General features: G+C 39.4%; 2 protein-coding genes across 3 annotated transcripts in view; one reads left to right on the top strand and one right to left on the bottom strand.

Moving 5' to 3' along the window:
* Positions 1–22,296, bottom strand: part of RPA3 (replication protein A3) — a gene marked incomplete in the record, with an annotated part of 210,183 nt that extends 187,887 nt beyond the window's left edge. Inside the window, 1 exon segment of the mRNA XM_044066489.1 lies at positions 21,871–22,296. Coding sequence (XP_043922424.1) covers positions 21,871–21,969 — 99 coding nt within the window.
* Positions 22,297–22,327: 31 nt separating this feature from the next.
* UMAD1 (UBAP1-MVB12-associated (UMA) domain containing 1) overlaps positions 22,328–25,397 on the top strand; it is a 703,877-nt gene continuing 700,807 nt past the window's right edge. For both annotated transcript variants that reach the window (XM_044066488.1, XM_044066486.1), the window contains exon 1: positions 22,328–22,405. The gene's annotated coding sequence lies outside the window, so the exon portion shown is untranslated. The remainder of the gene's footprint in view (positions 22,406–25,397) is intronic.

Genomic DNA, 25,397 nt, shown 5'->3' with positions numbered 1-25,397 from the left:
TTCCTTGCACAATTTGTTATAACCAACTGATTTGCCAATATACAATATCTGAATCCGAATATTACTAAATTGTGCGAATCACATTTCTGAATTCAATCTCAATATATCCACTAGGTAATTCTGACCACACTTATTTTATTTTTGCATTTTTTCTAACAGAGCCAAAAATCACTACTCTTCCTGGATACAAATCATTTACAATCCAAATTTAATCCCAATTCTTGGTGTTGGAAATTTGTAAATCTGATCCTCTACTTTTGCTGTGAACACTTAGAATCGCAATGTACCTCCTTAATGAACAACTGACCTCCTTAATGAACAACTGTAAAACAATTAGAAGCTTCAATCCTTGTGCCCCCACTCCTTTTGGATGAAATAAGCATATCAGCAACTTGCTAAAGAAACAAAAAAGTATAGCTTACATAAACATTTAAATATTTTAACTTGAACACCAAAAACAAGCTTCAATGCAGCATGTAGAAAACTGGAACCACAGCTGTTTTTAAACATTATTAGCAAACTAATATGTTTGAACTGTTGGCATTGTATAATTAAAGGTGCTACAGACATGGACCCAAAACAAATCCTTGTGAAATTACCAGAAAATGTATACCTAATTTTGATATTGAGATTTCCTCTGCTTCAACCACTCCACACTCCATTGTATAACAGAATGATTAATGTGCCACTCAGATGAAGTAGATGTGATGGCCGAATGCAAGATGGAGCAGAATGCTTTGGCAAGACTAAAAAATGTGAATGAATGGTTATCTACCACATTAATTACATTTGTACAAAACTATACCAGGTTTGTTGCACATGACCGCCCCTGGGTAAATCAGTGTTGATTTACATATTTTATAGTACAGTTATCTGCTCTGATGCTTTGAAATTGTTACCTAAACGTAATTGCCCAGTATGCATGTCATGCCAATAGACCTAGGATTCTCCCCAATATTGCTGTCACTATCTTTTAGCAGTGAAATAATATTAGCAGGTTTCCAGATACTGGTTATTATGTTCTAAAGTCTACTGAGAACTTGGGCATAAACTGATATGGGTTTTAATCTGGTTTTAGAAATAACTGTTTAACAACGGAAATTATTAGGACCAGTAGCAGCACAGTCTAAGGAGAGTGTCACCCATTCCCCCAAGGACAACGTGTGGTTTACCAAAAGTCCTCTTACTTGGAAGTTATGATATCCTAAACTATAATAATGGTGTGAATGGGAAAACACAAACTGGTAATTAACAGGCCATATTTAGATTCTGGAAACATTTGACATTAAGTGCAAAATACATGAGGAGACCCACTTGGTAGAATTAAATGTGCTGATAAAATTTAGTTGTTGGGTGTGATTTTATCAGAATTTAATTCGCATCTTCTCAGCTTTCTCATTTCTAATCTAAACCTTATCAGATGTGCGTCTGGAATTGTTGGCATTAAATATTATATTTTTCCCTTCAAAGTAAAGCAGAATGATTTTTCTCTCTCCCAGACAGAAGTAATAAACTCCTGCTCCAGTATGGTGAACAATCTCATCTTGGAGATGCATGGTAACTTGTGTGTGTTTTCTTACTGGCAAATGGTTTTTACTGGATTATAAAAACAATATTCTCTCATATCTGAAATTGCAGACTTCCAATCCAGGTATCCAAAACTGACAAGTCAGCTGCATACAATTTTCTTTCAAATTTTACATGAGGCCCTTTCTGTGTTTACTGACTCCCTATGCTACATTACAATAATTGGTTTAAGTTACCCACTGGCGTGTAGCACCAATTCAGTTTCTAACTGTTTTTAAGGCAATGACAATTTAATCTTGGCAAGCTTAAAATGCTGGGGCGGCCCGTGCTATTGGACTGCAGCCCCCTCACAAAAAATAAAAAGAAATAAATAGAAAAAAAAAATAAAAATTGCGGACTTCGTGCATGTGCACTAGTTGGTGAACAATCTCATCTCGGAGATGCATGGTAACTTGTGTGTGTTTTCTTACTCACAATGGTTTTTACTGGATTATAAAAACAATATTCTCTCATATCTGAAATTGCAGACTTCCAATCCAGGTATCCAAAACTGACAAGTCAGCTGCATACAATTTTCTTTCAAATTTTACATGAGGCCCTTTCTGCGTTTACTGACTCCCTATGCTACATTACAATAATTGGTTTAAGTTACCCACTGGCGTGTAGCACCAATTCAGTTTCTAACTGTTTTAAGGCAATGACAATTTAATCTTGGCAAGCTTAAAATGCAGGGGCGGCCCCCGTGCTATTGGACTGCAGCCCCCTCACAAAAAATAAAAGAAATAAATAGAAAAAAAAATTTAAAAAATTGCGGACTTTGCGCAAGTGCACTAGTCTGGAGTGCTGTTGAGACAGTCTGGAGCATGCGCAGATAGTCTCAGCAGCAGTCCTGACTGGGAAACATGGAGAACAGAGCTCCCACAAGTCTATGCAGTTTTAAACTGCAAAGACTGTCCTGGAAACTTGCTGGGGAAACGTGTCAGGGTCGGACTGCAACGTCAGCAATCAGGAATTTAGGATATCGCGTGACGGGCAAGGTCTGGATTGGAGTTTGCTGCAGTCACGTCGGGGGGAAGATCACGCGACGGGCAGGGTCAGATGTGTGCGGGTTTTGGATAGGGATTGGATGTGAGGTGGAAGTTTACAGGCAGGATTTATTTTATTTCGGACATTGGAGTTATGGCAGGACTTATTTTGGACTTGTGGACTACAGGTGTGTGTGTATATTATATATATATATATATATATATATATATATATATATATATATGTGTGTGTGGAAAAATACTGAAGTCAACATATTTTGTATTCTGTATTTAAAGGGTTAAGCAGAAAAATGTTCACTGCGTGCAAACTGAAATGTTCTGGAAAATGTTGATCACTGAGGAATGCAGAAGTTAATCTTAAACTGCTGATAAGAAAGTTAATGGTGCAAGAATAACTGTGGTACTGGCTGGTAAAAACAAGTAATCAAACTATCAATTTTAATGAAAGTCCTCTGTGCTACGTGTATGTACGTGCAGGAGGGTCTATATAAGGAGAACTTAAAGTACAAGTAGCCAGACTGCTGGCATATTACTATCATGTAGCAGGTCTCCATGCATGTAAAATAAAGCTGTTTTACTTGCTTCCAAGAACTTGGTGTGATTCTTCCAGAATATGTTAGAAGAGTAAAATCTTTCGACATAACTGGCGCCCAACGTTAGGGCGGCCCCTGCACGGTGCGAATCGAACAAAGAGAGGCTGAAAACCAGCGCAGGTGGAGAGAGATCAGGCTCTCCTCGAATGAAAGACCTCCAACTGAAACAGGTTGAAATTAGAGGCCAGTCACTCTTTCCAGATTCAATCCGTGAGGTGGCAGCGAAACAGGGCGGAGGAATCACAAAGGTAAGCAATTTTTTTGTTGTTTCTGATTGGAATTTTTTGTCTAAATTTTAAGGGACTAGTCAAGGGAGAAATTTAATTTTCTCAAAGTATAAGGAGTATATGTGAATAGATTCCATATACAAGAGATCTCAGGAACAGGAATAGTTTCTCGTAAGAGAAATGGGAACAGGAACCAGTTGCCAAAGGCTTGACAAAACTGAAGATGAAAAGTTTATGTTTGATTTACACCCAAAGAATGTAAAGTATTTAGATAAATGGAAAAAAGATCATGGGTTTAGTGGATGTTTAAATAAGTCAGAATGTCAAAATCTAGTAAGATTACTGCGCAAACAGGCAGGAAATAAGACAAGGAAGCAAAGAAGGTAGGGATTCCCCAGGCACAGAAATTGCTGGAGGAAGCAAATAAAAGACATAAGGAACAAAATTTGAAAAAGGGTGTGGTAATTCAAGTGAAAAAGATGTGTACTTTGTTCAAAAGGAAGATAATGAAACTTCCATAGTCAGTCGTAGTCACCAGAATCCCTCTGCCCCTCCCATCCAGTATCCAGACCCTGCACAGGTTATTGAGGTGCCCCCCGACCAGGACCCACCGCAATACCAGGCTTCGTGGGTGGCCCCCACGCCAAGTATTATATTACAGAGAGCCTGCCAACACTCTTGACTTACGAGCGGAAGTATTAGGAGAGAAGGGCACTGGAAAATTAAGGAGAAGGTAGATCAGGAAGGAGAGGAATACCCACTGATAGAAGTGGCAAATCCTCAAGCAGGCGCAGAAGGCGAGGGTCCTACCATATTGGTCTACCGACCGTGGACCCATGATGATATCCGAAAAGCGGTAGAGGGGATTCCCCATCCAAAAGTAGATATCGTAAATTCCGTACAGGCGTAGGGGCATGAGAATGAGTTATAGATTAAACGCTGTAGAATTTGAACAAGTAATAAGGCAAATCCTAGGACCCGATTGGCACCTTATTTGCGGAACTTGGGACCCCTGCTACCAGAGGAAGGGGAGCCTTGCCGTTTAACTCAAGTGTGTAGAACCAGAATAAAGACTCTCCTAGATAAAATAGAAGAACATTGGAAGCCCAAAGCAGATTGGACTTGCATTAATCAATGCGTTCAATCAGATGACAAAACCGTAGACAATTATCTACATCGTCTCACACAATGTTTTGATGCTCATAGTGGGTTGATTAAGGCAAAAAATCAGGAAAATGACTACCTATGAACAGCAACTGAAAATGCATTCCTAAAGGGCTGCAAGACAGCCATTGGTAACTTTATACAAAAGCATATGATCACACACAGGACAGCGCGTCTACAGCCCCTTATGGATTATGCTAGACATGCTGAGAAATACCTGAAGGAAAAAAAAGATAAAAAAGCCCAGACTTTTACAGTTAGTGAAGATGGAACTTTAATGTTAGTTCAGGGTTCCATAAATCGCGGAAGAGGGCGTGGCAGGGGAAGAGGACGAGGACGGGAGGCATAAGTCATTCTGAGGATTTCGAGGGTAGGCAAAGAGGGGAGTGTTTTAAGTGCGGTAAGAAAGGACATTTCGCCAGAGATTGCAGAGGACCGGAGAAACCGATGGTTGCTTCCGGTGGTACCGCATGACTATATGACGGTCAAAAAGACGTAGATGGAGGGTATGAGGAAGAAGAAAGTGAGAATGGGGAAGTAGGTACAAGTGAAGACGATGGGTGGGGACAGGAAATGGCAGAAAATGAGAAATATCAAATGGTAAATCTAACAGCACTAGCATCAACTATGCAATTGGAATCCCAACCAGTGATCACATTGCAAGTTGAGGGCCGAGACATAGAATTTCTTTGTGACTCAGGGGCTTCACGAACGTTAGTCAGAAGTACTGCCATATCATCCGATGTTACCTCGGATGAATATGTGCTTGTAAAAGCAGCAAATGGTCGTATTTACAAAGAGCCATTGTCCAAACCTCTGTGGTTTACCGACCCAGAGACGAACCAAACCATACGGTTCCGAGTAATAATTTCAAAAATCTGCCCAGTACATTTACTAGGAAGAGATTTAATGCAAGTGTTCGGTATAGCAGCCGTCCCAACCTCCACGGGGATGGTGGCAAGGAGAATAGAACTGAATAGTGCAATGCTATTAGAGGGCAGGAGATCTACATTACTGGTATAGTAATGATTTGATAGAGACAGGCCCCCAGAGTGTAGTGACGGCTCTTACAAATTTGGCATTAAGCAAACACGGCATAACAAATCCGAAGGTGTCAGATCCATTACATTGCACAATGTATTACAGAAGATGTGCCGGACCTGATTTAGAATACGAAAAGAAATTTCTTAGTTTTAAAGTCACCAAACTAGTATTGCATAGCCTTTTTTGGGACACACTAGGTAATTCTGCAGTCACATGTAGCCTTACAAGGGATATGCAGCTGCTGTATAAGAATGAATTAACCACACATATTTCAGTCACGGAGGGTGAAGGAATGTCATGGTACCTCGTGGGTAAGAAAATAACTGAATGGGTAGGATGGACACCAGAACAGTTGGCAGGCAAGGGCATTCAGGTTCAAAAACTTAACTGGGTTACACAAGCCAGACTGACCGTGCACCTCAGGGAAGACAAACCGATACAATCCCCTGGGACATTATGACTATGTCTCCTTACCCCCATGGAAGAATCTCAATTGCAGATGATTCCAAACTCATTATGGTCGCAGGGTCAGCACGATATCGGACTGATTAGAACGGCAGGACAGGTAAAGATTACACCCAAGTCAGAATTTAGACCTCATAAACGGCAGTATCCCTTGAGCAGAAAGGCAGAGGAGGGCATTTTACCGGTAATCACAGCACTTTTGAAAGCTGGAGTATTAATTCTGTGCACAGACTCACCGTGTAATACGCCCTTATTTCCAGTAAAAAAACCGGATGGGACATGGAGGATGGTACAAGACTTACAGGCAATAAATGCCGCGGTGGTACCTCGGGCCCCCATAGTCCCGGATCCGTCTATTCTGCTGAACGATATCCAACGGATAACTACTTTTCTGTAATTGATATCAGTAATGCCTTTTTCTCTATTCCCTTGCAGGAAGATAGTAGATTTTGGTTTGCATTTACGTTTATGGGCAAGCGTTATACCTATACCAGGTTACCGCAGGGATACTGCGAAAGTCCGACCATCTTCTCACAAGAGATGTCCACCAATTTGGTTCAGTTCCAACCAGCCCAAGGGTGCCACCTACTGCTGTACGTGGATGATATCCTCCTGGCCGCGACTACGGAAGAACTCTGTAAGTCCGAGACTATTCGACTACTACACTTTCTGGCACACGAAGGACATAAGGTAAATAAGTCTAAGTTACAATTTTGTAAATTAGAAGTACGTTACCTGGGTTATACTATCTCTGGGAAGGGCAGGCGATTAGATGACAGCAGAAAGAATGCTATTTTACAAGCCCCCATGCCAACTACAAAAAGAAATGATGTCCTTTTTAGGCATTACGAACTTCTGTCGAGTTGGATTCCCAACTACGCCAAGAAGTGCACCCGCTATCAGACTTAATTTTTGCAATACCGATGGCGGCAAAAGATTTGCTGCACTGGACAGACAAGGCAGTACAGGCATTTACTAGGATCAAGCAACTGATAGCTGGGTCAGCAACATTGGGGTTTCCAGATTACAGTAAGACCTTTATACAGACTGTAGATTGCAAGCAGGGATTTATGACATCTGTTTTAATGCAAATGTATGGAGATAAGTTAAGACCATTGGCATTTTACTCTAGCAAATTAGACTCAGTAGCACGAGCATTACCACACTTGTGTGCAAGCAGTAATTGCAGCCGCTTTGGCGGTACAAGCGTCTGCCACGTTGGTATTGTTCCATGATCTTATGTTAAAAGTCCCGCACTCTGTAGCAGTCATCCTTCTGCAGGACAAGTTAACATTTCTGTCACCTAGCAGACATTTATCTTGTATGACTACGCTGTTATCGCAGCCACACATGACAACTGAGAGATGCACTACCTTAAATCCAGCGACATTGCTACCTGTTGCTGAAGACGGTATTCCGCATGTATGCTTAGATCTCATACATTCTAAAGTTCTACCAAGACCGGATCTTAAAGATCAACCCTTACTACATGCGGACTGGACACTGTTTGTAGATGGGTCAGCACGCAAAACAGAAACAGGCACCACGCAGGTAGGGTATGCAGTTACTACTGCAACTCAGATAATAGAGGCAAGACCACTCCCCGGGAACTTATCCGCTCAAGCAGCGGAACTGATTGCTGTGACAAGGGCATGTCTCCTTTCAGAGGACAGGAATGTCACTATCTATACGGATAGTCAATATGCCTTCTCTACGGTGCATGTGTTTGCTCAGCAATGGAAAAATAGGGGGATGGTTACAACCTCGGGAAAGACATTATGCACAAAGACCTAATCCTTGAATTACTACAAGCCGTCCAACGCCACGGGTTTGGCCATCAGTAAATGCGCTGCTCATACCCGTGCTAAGGACCCGTATCACTTGGTAATGCCCTAGCAGACAAAGCAGCCAAAGAAGCAGCTATGTCCAGTACCTTTTCACTTGAAACCACACCTACAGAATTACAACCAACAGATAAATTTGATTTGCAAACCTTACAAGTCATGCAGGAACTTAGCACAGTACAGGAAAACAACGCTGGACTAGGTATGGTGTTAGGCAGAACAAAGGAATCTATGTGGGACCGGATAATAAATATGTTTTGCCTACTAATCTTTTAGGTATGCAGCACTAGTTGTGCATGGCCCTTCCCATCTGGGCCCTGCAGCTATGGTTAGAATTATCCACCTTACCTTTTGGACCAAGGGTTTCATTGCATATGCAAAACGTTTTTGTCTATCCTGCATAGTATGTGCTAAATACCACGGGGAGGGTCAGAGTTGCTCCGCATCATTTCCAACACCCCTATCCTTTTCATACAATATGTATGGACTTCATCGAATTGACCCCGGCACAACTAAAGAAGTTTGTGTTAGTAATAGTAGATGCATTTACTAAGTGGGTTGAGGCTTTTCCGGTGACACATCCGGATGCTCAGTCAGTGGCTAAAATTTTGGTCAATCACATCGTCCCGCACTTTGGACTTCCTACACGCATCTACTCTGACAACGGCACGCATTTTGTCAATCAGATCATACAGAAACTGTCTACAGTTTTCCAAATTGAATTGAAACACCATTGTGCCTACCACCCACAGTCAGCAGGGTTGGTGGAACGCCATAACGGCATTCTAAAAGGCAAGTTGAGAAAACTCATGGCCGAGACACATCAGTCTTGGATTACCTGTCTACCTCTAGCCCTCCTTTCCATGCGCACAACTCCCACCTCAAAAGGAGTCACCCCATTTGAGTTGTTGTATGGGAGACCTTATTACGTCCCGCAGTGGCAAAACTTGTTGCCTACGGAACGTGAGGGGGGTGAGGAGATAGCTGAGTACATGAGGAAAATGCTGACCAATACTAACAGCTGTTTAACGAATGATTGTTTTTCAGGTTCAAGAGACGACAAGATCATGGAAATCAGACCCGGCGAGTGGGTCTGGATCAAAATAATAAAACGCAAGAATTGGGCATCCCCCAAATGGGAGGGCCCCTACCAGGTGCTAATCGCAACTCCAACAGCAGTTCGGATTAAAGAAAGGTCCTCATGGATCCACCTAACGCACTGCAAAATCGTAAAACATTTTCAGTTAAATAAAGACTTGAGTTCCCCTGAGGAACAAACAGACAGCAGCAATCATGAAGGACAATAATGAGAATAAGAGAAAATGGTTCTATTGCAATGTTTTATTGTTTATAACTATTGTGATTGTAATATTTCTGTTTTGGACATTTCTGTCTTTTAATGAAGCTAACCATTCAAAAAGAGACAAACACACCAGCTGGCATCCAAACTTTAATACATATCAAGCGATTAAATATGCATATGCATCCTCAATGAAAGTCTCAAATTGTTGGGTATGTACTGCAATACCTACTGTACACAGTGGCTTAATGTTAGGGACAGCCCCTCTGGGAATAAATGATACTTGGAATAGTTTGTTGTTTGAAACCACAGAAGTACCACTGAGAGACAAGGTGGCGCTGCCTCTTCTGGGGCCAAAATGGAACAGTGTGTTTTCAAAAGATTGGGAAAGTTAAGGTGGGGCTGAGCCAATGTAATTTGACAATAGTTCATAATTGTACCCTAGAAGGGCAGTGTGAGACCAAGTTTGGAGCTATAAAAAAGACATCAATGTAAATGATATTAGTTTTGTTGAAAAAATGCTGTATGTATATGGCCTGTTATTTAAGGGCTAAAGCCAAATGGGAGTTATGAATTTGCAACCAATATTACCATCAAAACAAATGATTGCTATTTTATTTGTGGTAGGAAAGCATATAAATGGTTACCATATGGCTGGTCAGGAAGTTGTTTTTGGGATATCTGATACCAGCTATCAGGCATGCAAATGCGTTGCCTCAAGGTAAAATCTGAAATGCAGGTTCTCTTAATAAACCTATTAATCCCGTTGGTAACATTGATGCGTCATGGATTTATCACCATGACTTGGCACACGACAGCAGCAAAGGACTCTCACATATGGACCTAGGCGATGATGTAATTGCTTGGGCTGGTATTTTGCCAGCATATGGGACAGTAAAATCCATCTGGGAACTGAGAAAACTGTCAAAACTGTTAGAGACTCTGAGTAATGCGACATTTTCAGCGCTAGAATTGTTGACGGACTAATTAACGCGATGAGAACAGTAGTGTTGCAGAACCGTATGGCTCTATTTCACCCTAGCGGCGAAAGGAGGTACTTGCGCTCTGATACACGAGGAGTGCTGCTCGTTCATTCCTGATAACGAGCACGCGATTCAGAGCCATCTTGAAATAATTCAACAAGTTTCTGAACTGACTAAACCTGGTCCAAACCCCTTGACTGACTTTTTCCAAAATCTGTTTGGAAACTGGGGTTCTGTGTTGATGAACATTTTAATTGCTGTATGTGTTGGTGCAATCATATTTTTGCTGCTTGGCTGCTGTTGCATACCATGTATCAAAATGATAATATCGAAGGTTATCTCTGCCAATGCTACAAAAGCATATTTCTCTGATTATGAGAAGGTATACAACGTATCTGGGATTGTGTAAAATAAACAGTATACAAAATGTTGTAAGGGCTGAAATGTGGAAAAATACTGAAGTCAACATATTTTGTATTCTGTATTTAAAGGGTTAAGCAGAAAAATGTTCACTGCGTGCAAACTGAAATGTTCTGGAAAATGCTGATCACTGAGGAATGCAGAAGTTAATCTTAAACTGCTGATAAGAAAGTTAATGGTGCAAGAATAACTGTGGTACTGGCTGGTAAAAACAAGTAATCAAACTATCAATTTTAATGAAAGTCCTCTGTGCTACGTGTATGTACGTGCAGGAGGGTCTATATAAGGAGAACTTAAAGTACAAGTAGCCAGACTGCTGGCATATTACTATCATGTAGCAGGTCTACATGCATGTAAAATAAAGCTGTTTTACTTGCTTACAAGAACTTGGTGTGATTCTTCCAGAATATGTTAGAAGAGTAAAATCTTTCGACAATATATATATATATATATATATATATATATATATATATATATATATATATATATATATATATATATATATATATATATACACACACACACACACACACACACACACACACACACACACACATACACATATATACATATATACACACACACACACACACACACATATACTGGTGGTTAGACTCATGTTGGTGTGGTAGGGAATACCTCAGGCTTGAACCCTGTACCTTGTATGCAGGTGTTAAAGACCTGAATTCCCTACCCACCACCATTTGTAAAAAAATTGCAGATTTTTGCCTCGTATTTGATCTGATCTATTCCTCATAACATCTGTGTTTTTTAAATATTGCAATGCTTGACATTTGATGGTGCAGTGGTAGCATTGTTGCCTCACAGCTGCAGGTTTTTGTGTTTGATTTTTGGCTGGGGTGCCTTCTTTGTGGGGGGGGGGTCTGTATCTTCTCCCTGTGTTTGTGTGGGTTTGCTTTTGTGTCCTCCCATGTTACAAAGACATGTCTGCATTATTTCTTCTTGGGCCTCTGCTGAAAATTGTTTTTTTTTTGTTCCAAGTCAGACTGTCCTGATTAACAAATGTTAAATAAAATTGACAGGCATTTGAATTTCAGACTTCAGGTTTCTGAATGTTTACTTCCTTACATATTTGATGGTGCAGTGGCAGTATTGTTGCCTCACAGCTATAGGTTTTCTGGTTTGATTCTTGGCTGGGGTGCCTTGTGTGTGGAGTCTGCATCTTATCCCTGTGTTTGTGTGATTTGCTCTGGTGTCCTGCCATTTTACAAAGACGTGTCTACAGCATTTCTCCCTGGGCCTCTGCTGAAAATTGTTTTTGTTCAGTCAGAAGTAAAGTTGACAGGCATTTGAATTTCAGACTTCATATTCTTCAGAAAATACATAGTAAAACAACTTTTTATTCTAGCAATAAATATATAGTAACACAACCTTTTATTATAGCAATTTTTTAAGTTTATAAGAAGACTATTTGAAATTTGTCCTTATTTTTCGGACTGTAATACCCTGTTATTGGCTTTGTCCAGGTTTTTTGTGCTAAGGTTGGCAGTTATGGCAAGAACTGAATTCACCGAACATGTTTGAGGGCTGTATTCCCTCATTACTGGTTTTGTCCAGGTGTTTTGTGCCAAGAGGTTGACAGCTATGGTGAGAACGGAATTCATTAAATGACAGCCATTTAAGTTTCAGTCTTTCTCTCTTTCACAAAGCAGCTGATTTGGCATAGTGGTATGTTGCTCTTGACTGTTTTGCACAGGAACCTTGGCAGTAAAATGTACAGTGGTAACAGCATTTTTCTTTCACAAAGCAGGTGACTTGGCATAATGGTATGTTGTTCTGACTCTTTTGCACGGGGACCTTGGCAGTAAAATGTATGGTGGTAACAGCATTTTATTCTAGCAACTTTCCAAGATTATACAAGCAATGTTTAGTGTCCCTGGTTTTTGGGCTTTTGACACCCCCCCCCAAATACATTTTGGCTTTTTCCAGTTTTCTTGTGCTGCGAAATTGAGATGCAGTGGAGTATTGAGTAGATTTTACAAGGAGCTGAGAAGAGGAAGAAGGGAAGTGTTGTTTGTGTTGTTAAGTGTTTTTGGTTTGCCTTGTTAACAGCAACACACACTTGCTTTAGAAGGCTGTCTGGCTACAGGGTGGATGCTGCAGTACTGAGAATGTTCTCCTTGGTGAAAATATTAACTATGAGTATGTTATCAGTTTGCCATCCATTTCCTCTTGCAATATTACTAGCTTATTTTTTTAATGTAATATAGGCAATTTATTCCTGAGGGGCAACAGACACTATTTTGCGATGAAAACATGAAATATAAAGGTGTTTGCTAGCAGCAACCTCTTCATTAGTTACAGATTTCTTTAATGTGGAATTATTTAGAGGACTTTTACTTTTTCAGAGATTGTGCATATTTACTGATAATGGTGGACTGTGGAATTGTGCATATTTACTGATTATGGTTGACTGTAAAATTGTGCATATTTACTAATAATGGTGGACTGTGGAAGTCCGAGTAGACTTTTATGATAAATGTTCTGAACTGGGCAGTTTTGCCATTATGGGTACATGCGTTTTGTTTCATTGCTTACTGGAAAATTGTTCAAAACAAATTTAAAAACACCCTCTAACAACTGTACTGTATTGTACAAGGAATATAATTTAGTACAATGAGGAAGGTGTATCAAAGAGCACATGTATGTTTCATATGCAAGGGGCATATAATTTGAAAACAGCCCAAAATCTGCCACTGGCAAAATGTATTTTCTTTGAATGTGGGTTTCAATGACGTTTCAATGAATGTGAGTTTCAAGGGCAGAGAAGTTTTAATGCTAAGTTTTCATTTTGAGACTGCATTGTTTTGTTTAGCAGATGACTTAGCGTTTGTGCTGTAAAATACAAAATAAAACTTTCAAATGAAGTCCAACTCATCATAGAAGTAAAGCAGTATGCACATTAGTGTTTATGGTAAATGGAGTGAAATAGCCAAGTAATGGTTCAATGGAATGGCTGCAGAGGCTCCATTCAACCATGATTTTGTCGGGGGGGGGGGCAGCAAACTCAGACAGGCCCAGCTGAACAATACCTCCCAACTGTCCAGATTTTCAAAGAATGAATAGATTTTTGCTTCTTATTTTTGGTTTGTTCTTCATAAAATTTGTAGTTTTCTGGCCAATCATTTAGGAATTAAGTCACTAAATAATGATACACTGAGTTTCAGACTTCATAACCTTCAGAAAAATGCATGCTAAAGTAAGAACTGTTATTCTATCAACTATCTCAATTTATACAAGAGCAAGTTTTAGTACTGTTTATATGTTCCCCCAATTTATTTGGCCTTGTTCAGATTTACTGCATTAACAGGTTGAGAGGTACATGCAAATAAATTGCTTTATAGAATTAGGCAAAGCCAACCTCTCAACTGTCCCCGATTTTGGCTCAAAATGTTGCTCTTCCCCCTAATAATCCCTCCGCAAAATAGCAATTTTAGAAGAAAACATGGAGGGTTTACAATTAAGAAATAACTGTAATAATCAAAGTTATAGATTACTTGAAATGCATGTAGATTCTTTTATTTTGTCAGCTGCTCAGGTTAGCAGTACTAATATTAAAGTGTCCCTACTTTGACAGGTTCCCAGCTGTATTGTGTGGCTATTTTATATTTTTGCATCACATTTTTGGTCCATTTTTCATAAAATTTTGTTTTTTGGCAAATTAGTGACAAATCACTAAACTGAAGTTAGAAAATAATGACAGACATTTGAGTTTCAGATTTTATATCCTTCAGAAAAGTCATACTAATGCAAGACCTATTCTATTATCTTTCTAAGTTTATTAGAGCAATATTTAAAAATTGTCCTTATTTCTGGGCCTTTGTCCCACTTCCGTGTATGGCTTTGTCCAGATTTCTTGCTCTGAGGTTGAGAGGTATGACAAATGTGTCAGGGCCATCACAGTCAGCCAGAGACATTTCAAATTGTGACATACTTGTTGCACCCCACTCCCCCATGTAGTGACTCTGGATGTGTCCAAGCAAGGCAAAGAGAAGTTCTGCAGTGTAAATGTGCAGTGTGTCCCCCCATCCAAAGTAAACACAAGTACTACAGTGGCTTTTCATCTGTCCTTGATTTTGCAGAACGGTCTGGTTTCTGTCATATTTTTGTACGGTTTACTTATGCTTATTACTCAGAAAGTGCCTGTTGCTCTGCGTTTAAGTAGCAATGCTTTAATGACCATAAGGTAAGCTTGTCTGAGATCGTAAGATGCAAGTAAGCTTTAATAAGCATACTGTTAAAGAATTGCCAACATTGAAAGCCTTCCTGTTGCCATGCAGCGAATACTTGACTAGATAATGTATAAGCCTTGGGTATTAAAGGACAGGATTCCATTATTTTAAAAAGCTCATTACACTTGTTGGAGACTTCCAGTCATCTCTACAGACTTTACCCGTAAACTAAACAGAATGCCAATCATGTGTGGTCCATAATCTGTACAGTAATCCTTTAAGCAATGTATCTTGAGCTTGTTTCTTGTTTGCTTTTCAGTTTTTACTTTGATCATGTTTTCCCCATGAAACAAGTAGATAGCAGGTCATTTTTGGATAAGAAAAATTTTTATAAGTGGGGGCATCACAGAGATTTCTACTTTCAGCATGTTACTTGGCACTTTAATAAAGCTGAATATAAAATTATAATTCGAACTACAGTGCAAGGAGAAGTGGTTTGAGTAGAGTGCTTCTTGTTTTTCTTGTACTTGATTTTGACTGGCATTCCAGTAATGTATTTAAAAAGTAATTTATTTTTTCATGCCTCACAACCTTTTGTTTCCATCTAGATATTAAGCTGTCATGCAGTCAATGCATTGAAATATTTTTATTCTTCTACACTTATTTTTGTCTTGATTGGACTCTCATAATGATGGTTTGGCACCCAGGGCAGCGTATTTAATTAAAGTTAGTTTTTGTGGTTTTGAGCATAGCTCCTCCCCTTTCTAGATGGCCACACCCCTTTCCCTTGACCCCGCCCATTCAGCTGTCTCCTATAGCCCCCCTTTGATTTGAAGTCACCAGTCGCCACTGTTAAAATGTAAAAATGACCTTCAAACCTAGGATTTTTTTATCATCATGTTTTATTTTTTAGGGTGAATGCAATAGCAATTGTGCATCATTTTTTATGTCCTGGCCTTACCTAGTAGTTGTTTGTCTTTCGGCTTTTCCCGGTTAGGGGTCGCCACAGCGGAACTCTGGTCTGCTAATGATTGGCAGTTGGTTTTTATTGTGTCGACTTGCCAGCCCGACACCCAAACATCAACGATAGCACGCCCATTCAATGCATGTCTTTCGAATGCCCACTCGACCGCAGGGAGGACATGCAAACTCCACAGAGAAGGCACTCCCAACCCAAGCCGAGAATTGAACGGGAGAGCCTCTTGCTGTGAGGCAACAACGCTACCACTGCACCACCGCAGAACAGTTATTCTCAGTTTTATATCAAACACACAGTTTTAAATACATGCACTTGTCTTGACAAATGTTGCTTTAAATATACACTTGCTTTGCTTAGTTTAGTGTCATGTCAGCTATTTAAGTGCAAATTTTGAATTGTTCTGGTTTTATCTGAAAAAGTCTATATGATATGGGTTTTAGACAAAAGCACTTATTTGTTTTAATAAGCAGTTCATCATACTTGGTTGTGTATTCTCTGGCAGAGTTTCCAGTAAGTTTTTTTGGTTGTTTTCCTGTTTTGAAGGAACATTCCCACGTTCAGGATTGATTTACCTCTTCCCACAATTTTTTAATCCCTCATCACATGAGATTCCTGAAGCTGTCTGGTACACAGAAAAAAAAACACTATATAAACCAAAATACTAGAGGCACCAATAATTTAAAAGAACAAGGACACATACCTTGATCTCGTTTTTCAGAAGCAAAAAATACATGACCTGTTTGTAGAATTTTAAAATAATTCGTTAAAATCTACAGTTTTTGGTCACACTTTTTAAGCATATTCTTCAGAGTAGTTTTAAAATTCCTGTTGGAAGTGGGTGTGCCATTTGGTATTCATACTTTATGCCGATTAGATGCCCAAATGTTTTGAATGAGATATTCCCAATTTTCAAGGGCCTCTGTATCCATTTTTATTGTCTACAAGTTGAGGTGAGATTGGAATACTTTACAATGTGGCAACTTGTTTGCGTGAACTATGAAAGTGAAATAATATATTACATATTACATACACATTAGAAGTTGTGGCTATAACTGCTGGGTGGGGATTGGCTAGATGAAATTAGCTGACCCTCTTGCCAATTGCTCAGTTTAAATGGTCCCTATCTGGATTTTTACAATTGGTGCGTATTTGTAAGAACAGAGAAGGACTAACCAGATACCAGACATGTACAGATGGAGTAAACATAATTGCTGTAGCTCTACATTCTGGCAAGAACATGACTACATGCCTGACAGTTTATTCATTTGGCTTTACAGGACAAATGAGATTACATGAAGCAAAGTGCAATATTTCAATACGCAGCAACAGTTTGTTTGGAACATAAAATGCATTACAGGGATATCCTGTCTGCATGAATTGTACAAAAAGTGGCAACAACTGCTTGGTGGGCATTGCCTGGTGTAAAGAGCTGATCCCGTTATCACTTGCTCAGTTTAACAGTGAACCCCAAAACAAAGAAAAAGGGCTTAAGGCATCATAGGATACCCAGACCATCAGAGCTTTGCCCTGAAACCCACCTTGTCTAAAACCAGCTGCTCATAGGTGTACACAGAAGATCACTGTACTTATGCGGGAGGGCTAAAGAAAATATTACTTCTTTACATTCTTCCCTAACCTCAGAGGTCACTATACCTTTTGTTGGGCTGGAGGCAGTGTGAACATTATTTCTTTAACTTTCCTCACCAATTTCAGAGGGGTGCACGGAGGGTCACTATAACTTGTACAGGAGCATTATACTGCATGTAGAAATAACCAGCTGGAAACATTGTATTTTTTTGCCCATAGGGTGGTTTTCTTTTGGTGGGTACGGGTTGAAGAGGCATGCATTATTTATATGACAGCAGCAGCTTGAAATATGGCTTTGAGCATTTCTGCCTTAATTTTAATCCAAAGGTAACACCAGAGGGGGATACATAAAGTGATTATATTGAAGTGTAGGGCCAAGGGATAGGTACTATTCCTAGATTTGACATAGGATTCCTCACAGGCATTTGTCTTCTCGGTTTAGTGTGAACTGATGTCTGGTGAACTTTGGGCAGTAAAACTTGAATACAACTTTTTCTTCCTTGAAATAAAAAGTAGGATTAGATTTCTTTTCTGTACCCATGAATTTTGTTCAGACAATCAATGGATAAAAGGTTGGGAAAAAAAGCTCTAAAATGCACTTAAGACAATCGATAACTCCATGACTTCTGGATGCCTAGCAGCCTCCAGACCCCCACCTTAATTCAGTTACTACAGAGTAGTCTTGGTCAGTTATGGTGGGTTGAAAGGATACGGGAAAAAGCAAAGCTGAACAGGAAGACTGAATTTCATTCTTTAATCATGAATTGTGTTCAGGCCATCACTGGATGAAACAAAATTGCTTTAAAAACCAATAAAACGCATCTGCAAACATCGAAAAACCTTGTGGCTTCTGGAGGCCTTAATACAGTTAATTTCCACTGCAGTTAATACAGTGTAGTCTTGGTCAATTAGGATGTGCTGAAAGGATGTGGGAAAAAAATTTAAGAGCAACACTAAATTTATTTTCTTGATCATGTTTTTTTGTTCAGGCAATCACTGGATGCAAAAGGTTATTTTTAAAAACCAGTAAAATGCACAGCAACTCCTATGGCTTCTGAGGGCCTTGTAACCCACCAATTTAATGCAGTTGCCCCCCCCCCCCCCGTTATAAAAGTGCAGTCTTGCTTAGATAGAACATGTTGAATGAATGAATAACTACAGAAAAAAAGAAACGAAGAATAAGACAAACAGTGAGGAAAAAGGCCTTTTCGCCTAAAGTGCCAGTTTACCTAAAACCAACTCCAATTAAAGTGTAGTCAAAATTTCCAAAATCAATGTACCCATTTCCTGGCAATTTGGATGTACAGACCTTTGCTAAATGTCCAAACCAACTATTGGAAGAATTTGTTACACAAACATCAGTGCACTAAATGTCTGGAAGTATTCCATGCAAATTCTATCTGCAGTCTCAGTTTACCAGAATAAAAATGTTACAGTGTCCTTTTTAGTGCATTTCCCTGAAAATGTAAACAATGGTTTGATACTTTGTTTCTCTCTGTGCATAAGTAATAGAGGGAAAATTAACTGCACTATGTGGCTGAAACATGGGAAAGAGCTTTTGAGTTTGAAAAAAAAAAAAAAAAAAAAAAAAGATCTTTTCGTCAAATATCCAAACTGAAAACATTCAAGTAATGCCATATGTGATCTCACCAGTATACAGCAACAGTGTTGGCCAGGAAAGAAAGACAACACTAGCTCGGTCTTCTAATTGCATTACATTAAAGCTAATAAAACACAAATACGGCAGTTGTAACTACAATCTAAAAATAGATAAAATCATTAAACTACATGAAACAACACGGTCACCAGCCAGTCACTTATTTACAGTTGCATATAACAACCGTACTTCTTACGTGACAGAGTCTCAATCTGTCCAGCAGCAGGCATGGGTGCTGAAGGAGGTAACCTTGGAGACAAAATGAGCAGCCAAATGCCATCTCCCTCTTATCTTGATAGAATGGGAGTTTGGACAAATCTTGTTACTCAAGCTGCACCTGACAACTGCCAGGCAGCCATAGATAATGAGGACATGACAGTCACAGCCTAATAAGTTCCAAATATTATGAGGAGCAGAGCTCCTGCTGGTAAACTGGAGAGAAATCATGTGGCATCTTCTTTCAGCTTTTTCCCGGTTAGGGGTCGCCACAGCAGATCACCTGTCTGCGCATGATTGGCAGTGGAGTTTTATGGTGTCGAGTTGCCAGCCTGGTGCCCAACCTTCCAAAGAAGGCACACACACACCTAGGGCCAATTTAGTGTCCAATCCACCTACAGCCTGTCTTTGGGATGTGGGAGAAAACCGGAGCACCCGAAGGAAACCCACACGACCAAAGGGAGGACATGCAGACTCCACACAGAAGGCACCCCAGCTGAGAATCGAACCGGAGAACCTCTTGCTGTGAGGTGAGAGAAGTCAAAACCAAAATACCATGAATAATATGCACCAGTTCATCTTTCCTACCACTCAGCACTAATTTAATGGTCTTTGTTTTTAGCTTCCTCTATTAACAGAAGCAGCCATGGACACAATGCCCTGGGGGGTGTTGCAAGACAGAGCTGATGCACAACACAGAGGCCAAAAGACCGAGTTTTCAATTGCAAAATACTTGTAATATTCTATATAGCACCTAATGTCCTCCTCTCTTGCACACCTCTGGAATTCTCTACCATCTCCTATCTGCATCACCAACAGTCTCTCATTTAAAACCTTGCTGCACTCGCACCTAACTTCACAATGGAATGTCCTGTTCCCATCCTACCTAATCCTAATACCACTTCCTACTGTCCTAGAACTACACCATCACTGCCTCCTACAGTTCCACAGCTCTACTGAACTATTTGACCAAGTACTTGCCAGTTACCCTACGCTGCTACTTTTGTAGTAAAAAAAACAAAAAAGTGTTTTTTTATTGTTGTTTTATGAACTATACTGATTTATTCCATCATTGTTAACCTTTTCTTATCATATTTACTTTGTATTCCTATGAAATAATCTGCAATGTATATGGTGTAATGTGCACTATGTATTTTTATGGAGCTTTTCTCCCCATGACTCCATTGAAAACGGGCTCCTTGTGGCCCAATATGCTATCCTGGCAAACAAACTGCAAATAAATAATAAAAATATAGAATATTGCATTATATTCAATGGAACATTATTTAACAAATCAGCAACAAGAAAGTGAACAAAGATTACTTATAGCAATGACTGCAAGCTATGCATAAGTTCCAAAATCAAGGAGTTATACAAATAATGTGAATACTGTCTTCTGAAGATTTAGAATTACTGTACAGGCAGAGTTTCATGACTAAGTTTACTACAGGAGATGGCAGCTGTTACTTTCAGTGACTGGATGCACCTTACATTCACATTCCAGAAAACAACAAACAAGTTATACCTGAAAACTGTAGGTATTAGCACTGAATGGTCACATTCTTAAACGGCTACAGAAGTGTTCTTCTTTCCATTTATGATACCCGAAAAAGTCTACTTACTCAAACAGCTATAGAATGCTTCTGTTTTGTAGCAACCATGACCTACGTTCAATTCATAAGAATTATTTAGTTGGCCCTTCTTTAAATTTACAGCGAGTGCTTTAAAATGCTGTAGCCGGGTACCTTGCATTACCTGTCAGATACACATCTGAGGAGCATCAGTCACATTTTATCCTCTGAACTATCATATGACAACAATGCTCTGGCAGCAAATCGACTGACTATTCATGCAGTGGTCAATGGGATTAATGTTTGAGAGCTATGCCCCCTTTTTCGGGTAACAGGTTGTCAATCATAAAACTATATAATCCAAAACGAAGTTACCAAAAAGGACTAACGTGGCATACCAAAACAAAGAAAATCTCAACTGACAGTGCCGTTACGAAGATAAGCAGGAAATACACAGTTGTCCTGATGAATTAACTTGCAGATAAATAGAGACCATTGAGAAAACAAGAGTAGACAAAAAATAACACAAAAACTGAATGTATGCAACTATGACAATTTTTTTTTAAAATATATAGCAATACAACAATCAAAAAAGTCTATAATGCCCACTACTCAAAAATCCCCACAAGAAACTTGGTGTCGGGGGGGATGCAAAAACATGATCAAAATAAGAAATACACAACTACAAATTGGCCCGTTACTCGTACTCTCTTAGTTTTAAACTCAGGGACAAAGGCACACACTCTTACATAGTAACAATTTGCCCGACAGATGAAAGGCATATGTGCTAATGTACCTTTTCTAAACAATCAAAATTCTGCTTTTGATACAACACTGCTTTACTACGACAATGAAACAATTTCAAAACTGTATTTAAGGCAGCGCAAATTTCTCAGCTAAATCAAGAAAACCGACCCCCATAACATGCAAGATAATTTTGTCATCCAATTTGGAAAACATTGTTTATGTTTCCTTAGTTGAAACGGACCGAGAACAATGCAGATCCACATATTCACTTATTGCACAACTTTACATCTCGATGGGGCTCTTTTACCTTCTCCACCCGGCCCACAAAACACACTGGTTTTCCGATGTGTTGAGAAAGCATGCTGGTGTTAACACGAGTTTTCGGAGTTTCAAAGACGTCTCCCATTCTAGCAATGTTGCATAAATGTCATTAATATAAACAGACGTTTTATCAAAAACACCCCAAATCTTAAAAACTTAGCAATCTATAGGCACGTGAGTAAATCAAATATCACGCGTCCAAGAAAAAGAAACCAAGTTACTGGCGGGAAGAATACACGTCCGGGTGGCTACTTGCACAACCCACACCTTCCCGGTAGCACTTAGTCCAAATTAACATAAAATAGCTGATATAATATAACTCTTTACAAATACACAAATGTGATTTAAGCAAGGCTTCAATCACTACGTGGTAATTCTCTTTAACAGTTTCCAGGCTTGTGGGAACTTGGTAACTGAGACGGCGTTTTCAAGGGGGAGAATAAATACTGAAACAAACTACGTGTGACTTGCAACGTGACTGGTTTCTCAAAGCTAACGTATATCTTGTTACAACTGCCTCTGTAAGTTAAATATTTTTGAAAGATATGCACCTCTCCTGTATCTCTCAGCCGTCTCGCATTAAGACTGAAATGTTAGCACTTTCTCTCTTAATCTTTCCTTAAACTGGTCCATACATCTCAAGTATCCAGATATTTGCTTCATATTTTGTGTATTTTTCATACAATTTGACTGGCAAATTACAGGGGATTGACGTATATAAATAATTGCAGACATTTGAGTCTCAGTTTTCATATACTTAAGAAAATGAATGGTACCACAAAACATGTTATTGTAGCAACGCTCTAAGTTATAAGAGCAATATTTAAAGTATGTCCCAATCTGTTGGTCTTTGTCCCCCCCACCTTATTTTTGGTTTTATCCAGATTTCTTGAGCTAAGAAAAGAGGTTGGAAGGTATGCGTTTGGGGAAGTGTGGACATACGTCTCAACTGTACAGATTTTCGTAGAATGTTCTGATTTTGGCCCGTTTTTCATATACTTGTAGTTTTCTGACAAATTAGTAAATCACTACATAGGTTGGTACTAGGCTATTAGCCCTAGGGCCTATAGAAGCCTAGCCATAACAATTTCCACACTATTTACTTCCCTGGACCCTTGTCTAGCAGGGCGACTAACGTGATCCCTGAGGTGAATTTATTTTCTCCCATCCAATCATCAATGTTCCTTTTGAAGAGGGCCAAAGAGGTGCTCTGCTTGACATGTATGGACAGTCTATTCCAGAGTCTGGCGAGTCTCTGGGTCAGGAACCTATCCCTCCAGCATGTTTTGTTTATTGTGATGACAAGGTTTAGATCCCTGGAGCGTGTGGCTCTGAGGGATGGGATTTCTTTAAGTGTAGCATGTCCAACAGCTCTGGGTTTGACATGGCCTTGCATGTTAAGCAGAGATCGCCCTGCAGTAGACGATATGCGACAGAGTATAGCTGGAGTTTTTTAAGGCGGTCAGCATAGGGCATCTGCTTTAGGCCTGTGACTCTTTTAGTGAGGTATTTCTGCGGCCTTTCCAGTTGTTGCAGATGTCTTGAGAGGTACATACCAAATGGGCCATTGTATTCTATAATGGGTCTAATGAGGGATGAGTGCAGTGGGACAATAACCTCGTATTTTCTGGATGAAAAGCTCTTAGTGATGAGGTGTGCCACATAGAAGGATTTCCTGACTGTTGTGGCAATGTGGTTATTGAAGGTGAGACCACTGTCCACCTGTGTCCCTAAGTCTCTTATCACACTTTCGGTGTTTAGTGTACTGCCACCTATGTGGTAATTCATGGGTACGTTTTTTCCCCAAAGGGGATAACTATACATTTCTTGGCATTGAGCTTGAGCCCATGGCTCTGGCATCAAGCATCTGTTTCTGTAAGGCCCTTTTGTAGAGTATCAACATCATTTGGGGATTCAATAATGGCTCCCAGTTTGCAGTCATCTGCGAACTTTGTTAGCCAGAGTCCCTTAGTGTTGTCTACAGTCTACAGACTGAAGTTAGAAAAATAATGACAGAGATTTGAGTTTCAGACTTCACATCCTTCAGAAAATTCAAGCTAATGCAAAACCTGTTATTCTATCAACTTTCTAAGTCTGTAAGAGCAGTATTAAAAATGTCCCTGTTTTTGGGCCTTTGTCCCACTTTTATTTATGGTTTTGTCCAGATTTCTTGCTCTAAGAGGTTGAGAGGTATGAAATGACAATAATTAGAATTATAGATGTCTTTTATTTCGGCAATTGTATATTAATTCACATTCTATTATTTCATCAATATCAAGTTAATGGCACTAATATTTTAAAGTATCCTTGATTGCACTAATTTGTGGATGTGTTCCTGATTCCTTTTACATTTGTCCCTGATTTGCTGAGAGCTATTCCTTCAACTGCATCTGATTTTTCAAAATGTCCATGATTTTGTCACATATTTGGTGAGTCTTCAGGAAATCCAGAATAATACAAAACCTGCTGTTCTATCAACTTTCTAAGTTTGTAAGAGCAATATTTAAAGTGTCCCTATTTTTGGGCCTTTGACCCCCCCCCCCCCCATTATTTATGTCTTTCTCCAGATTTCTTGCTCTAAGATGTTGAGAGGTATGTATATCAGACAAGGGGTCGCTGAACAAAACAAATGCAGATTTGAGGTATAATGTACTCAGAATGTATGGCACAGGAGAAAGTGGTTAAAAAGCATTAGTGTGCTGAACCGTAATATGTATGATTTGTGCATGAGCTTTTTTTTAAGTTTAGTTCTACACAAAAAAGAAGTATGTACTCGCCATAATGTTCTATGTGAGTTGTCCATCTCGCCTTCATTCTTTAGTTACGGGTTTGGAACCAATTTGCCCATTTACTAAAGCTTGAGGTCCCCAGCCAGCTTGTGGCTCACTCCCTATCCCATATCTTGTTTGCTAGTAAAACAATTTATATACATATATATATAAATATATATATATATATATATATATATATATATATATATATATATATACATATATATATATATATATATATATGTATATACATGTATACATAGAAGATTCCTGTATAGGTGCATATATATAAATAAATAAATATATATAAATATATATATTACTTCGTAATGTAAGAAGAGGGTCAGACACAACCATATACCAATTAGAAAACCTCTCGATCCACCAGGAGCTAAAAAGGACAGGGGCAGAAGGGTGGGACATAAGAATGAAGGTGAGCTGGACAACTCACATCGAATGTTATGGTGAGTACATAACTTCTTTATGTGTAGTTGTCCTATCTCACCTTCATTCTTTACTTATGGGACAGCATTTTTAGCACCATCTTTCTTGGACGGCTCACAGGAGAACATTCTCCAGAACAGTGGACTCAAAGGAGGCCCTGTCCCTGGAGGCCAAATCCACTTTGTAATGAGTTGCTGCCGTGCAAATGGTATCAATTGGTATTCTTGATCTGAAGGCAGAAGAGGTAGAGATAGCTCTCGTAGAATGAGCTCTTATTTTGTGTGGGGGTTGTTTATTT

The sequence above is a fragment of the Protopterus annectens genome, chromosome 3.part1 (genome assembly GCF_019279795.1).
Source record: "Protopterus annectens isolate FY-2018-M chromosome 3.part1, PAN1.0, whole genome shotgun sequence".
Taxonomy (NCBI): Eukaryota; Metazoa; Chordata; order Ceratodontiformes; family Protopteridae; genus Protopterus; species Protopterus annectens.
The sequence above is the reverse complement of the archived record's forward strand: the minus strand, read 5'-3'. Positions and strand labels throughout refer to the sequence as shown.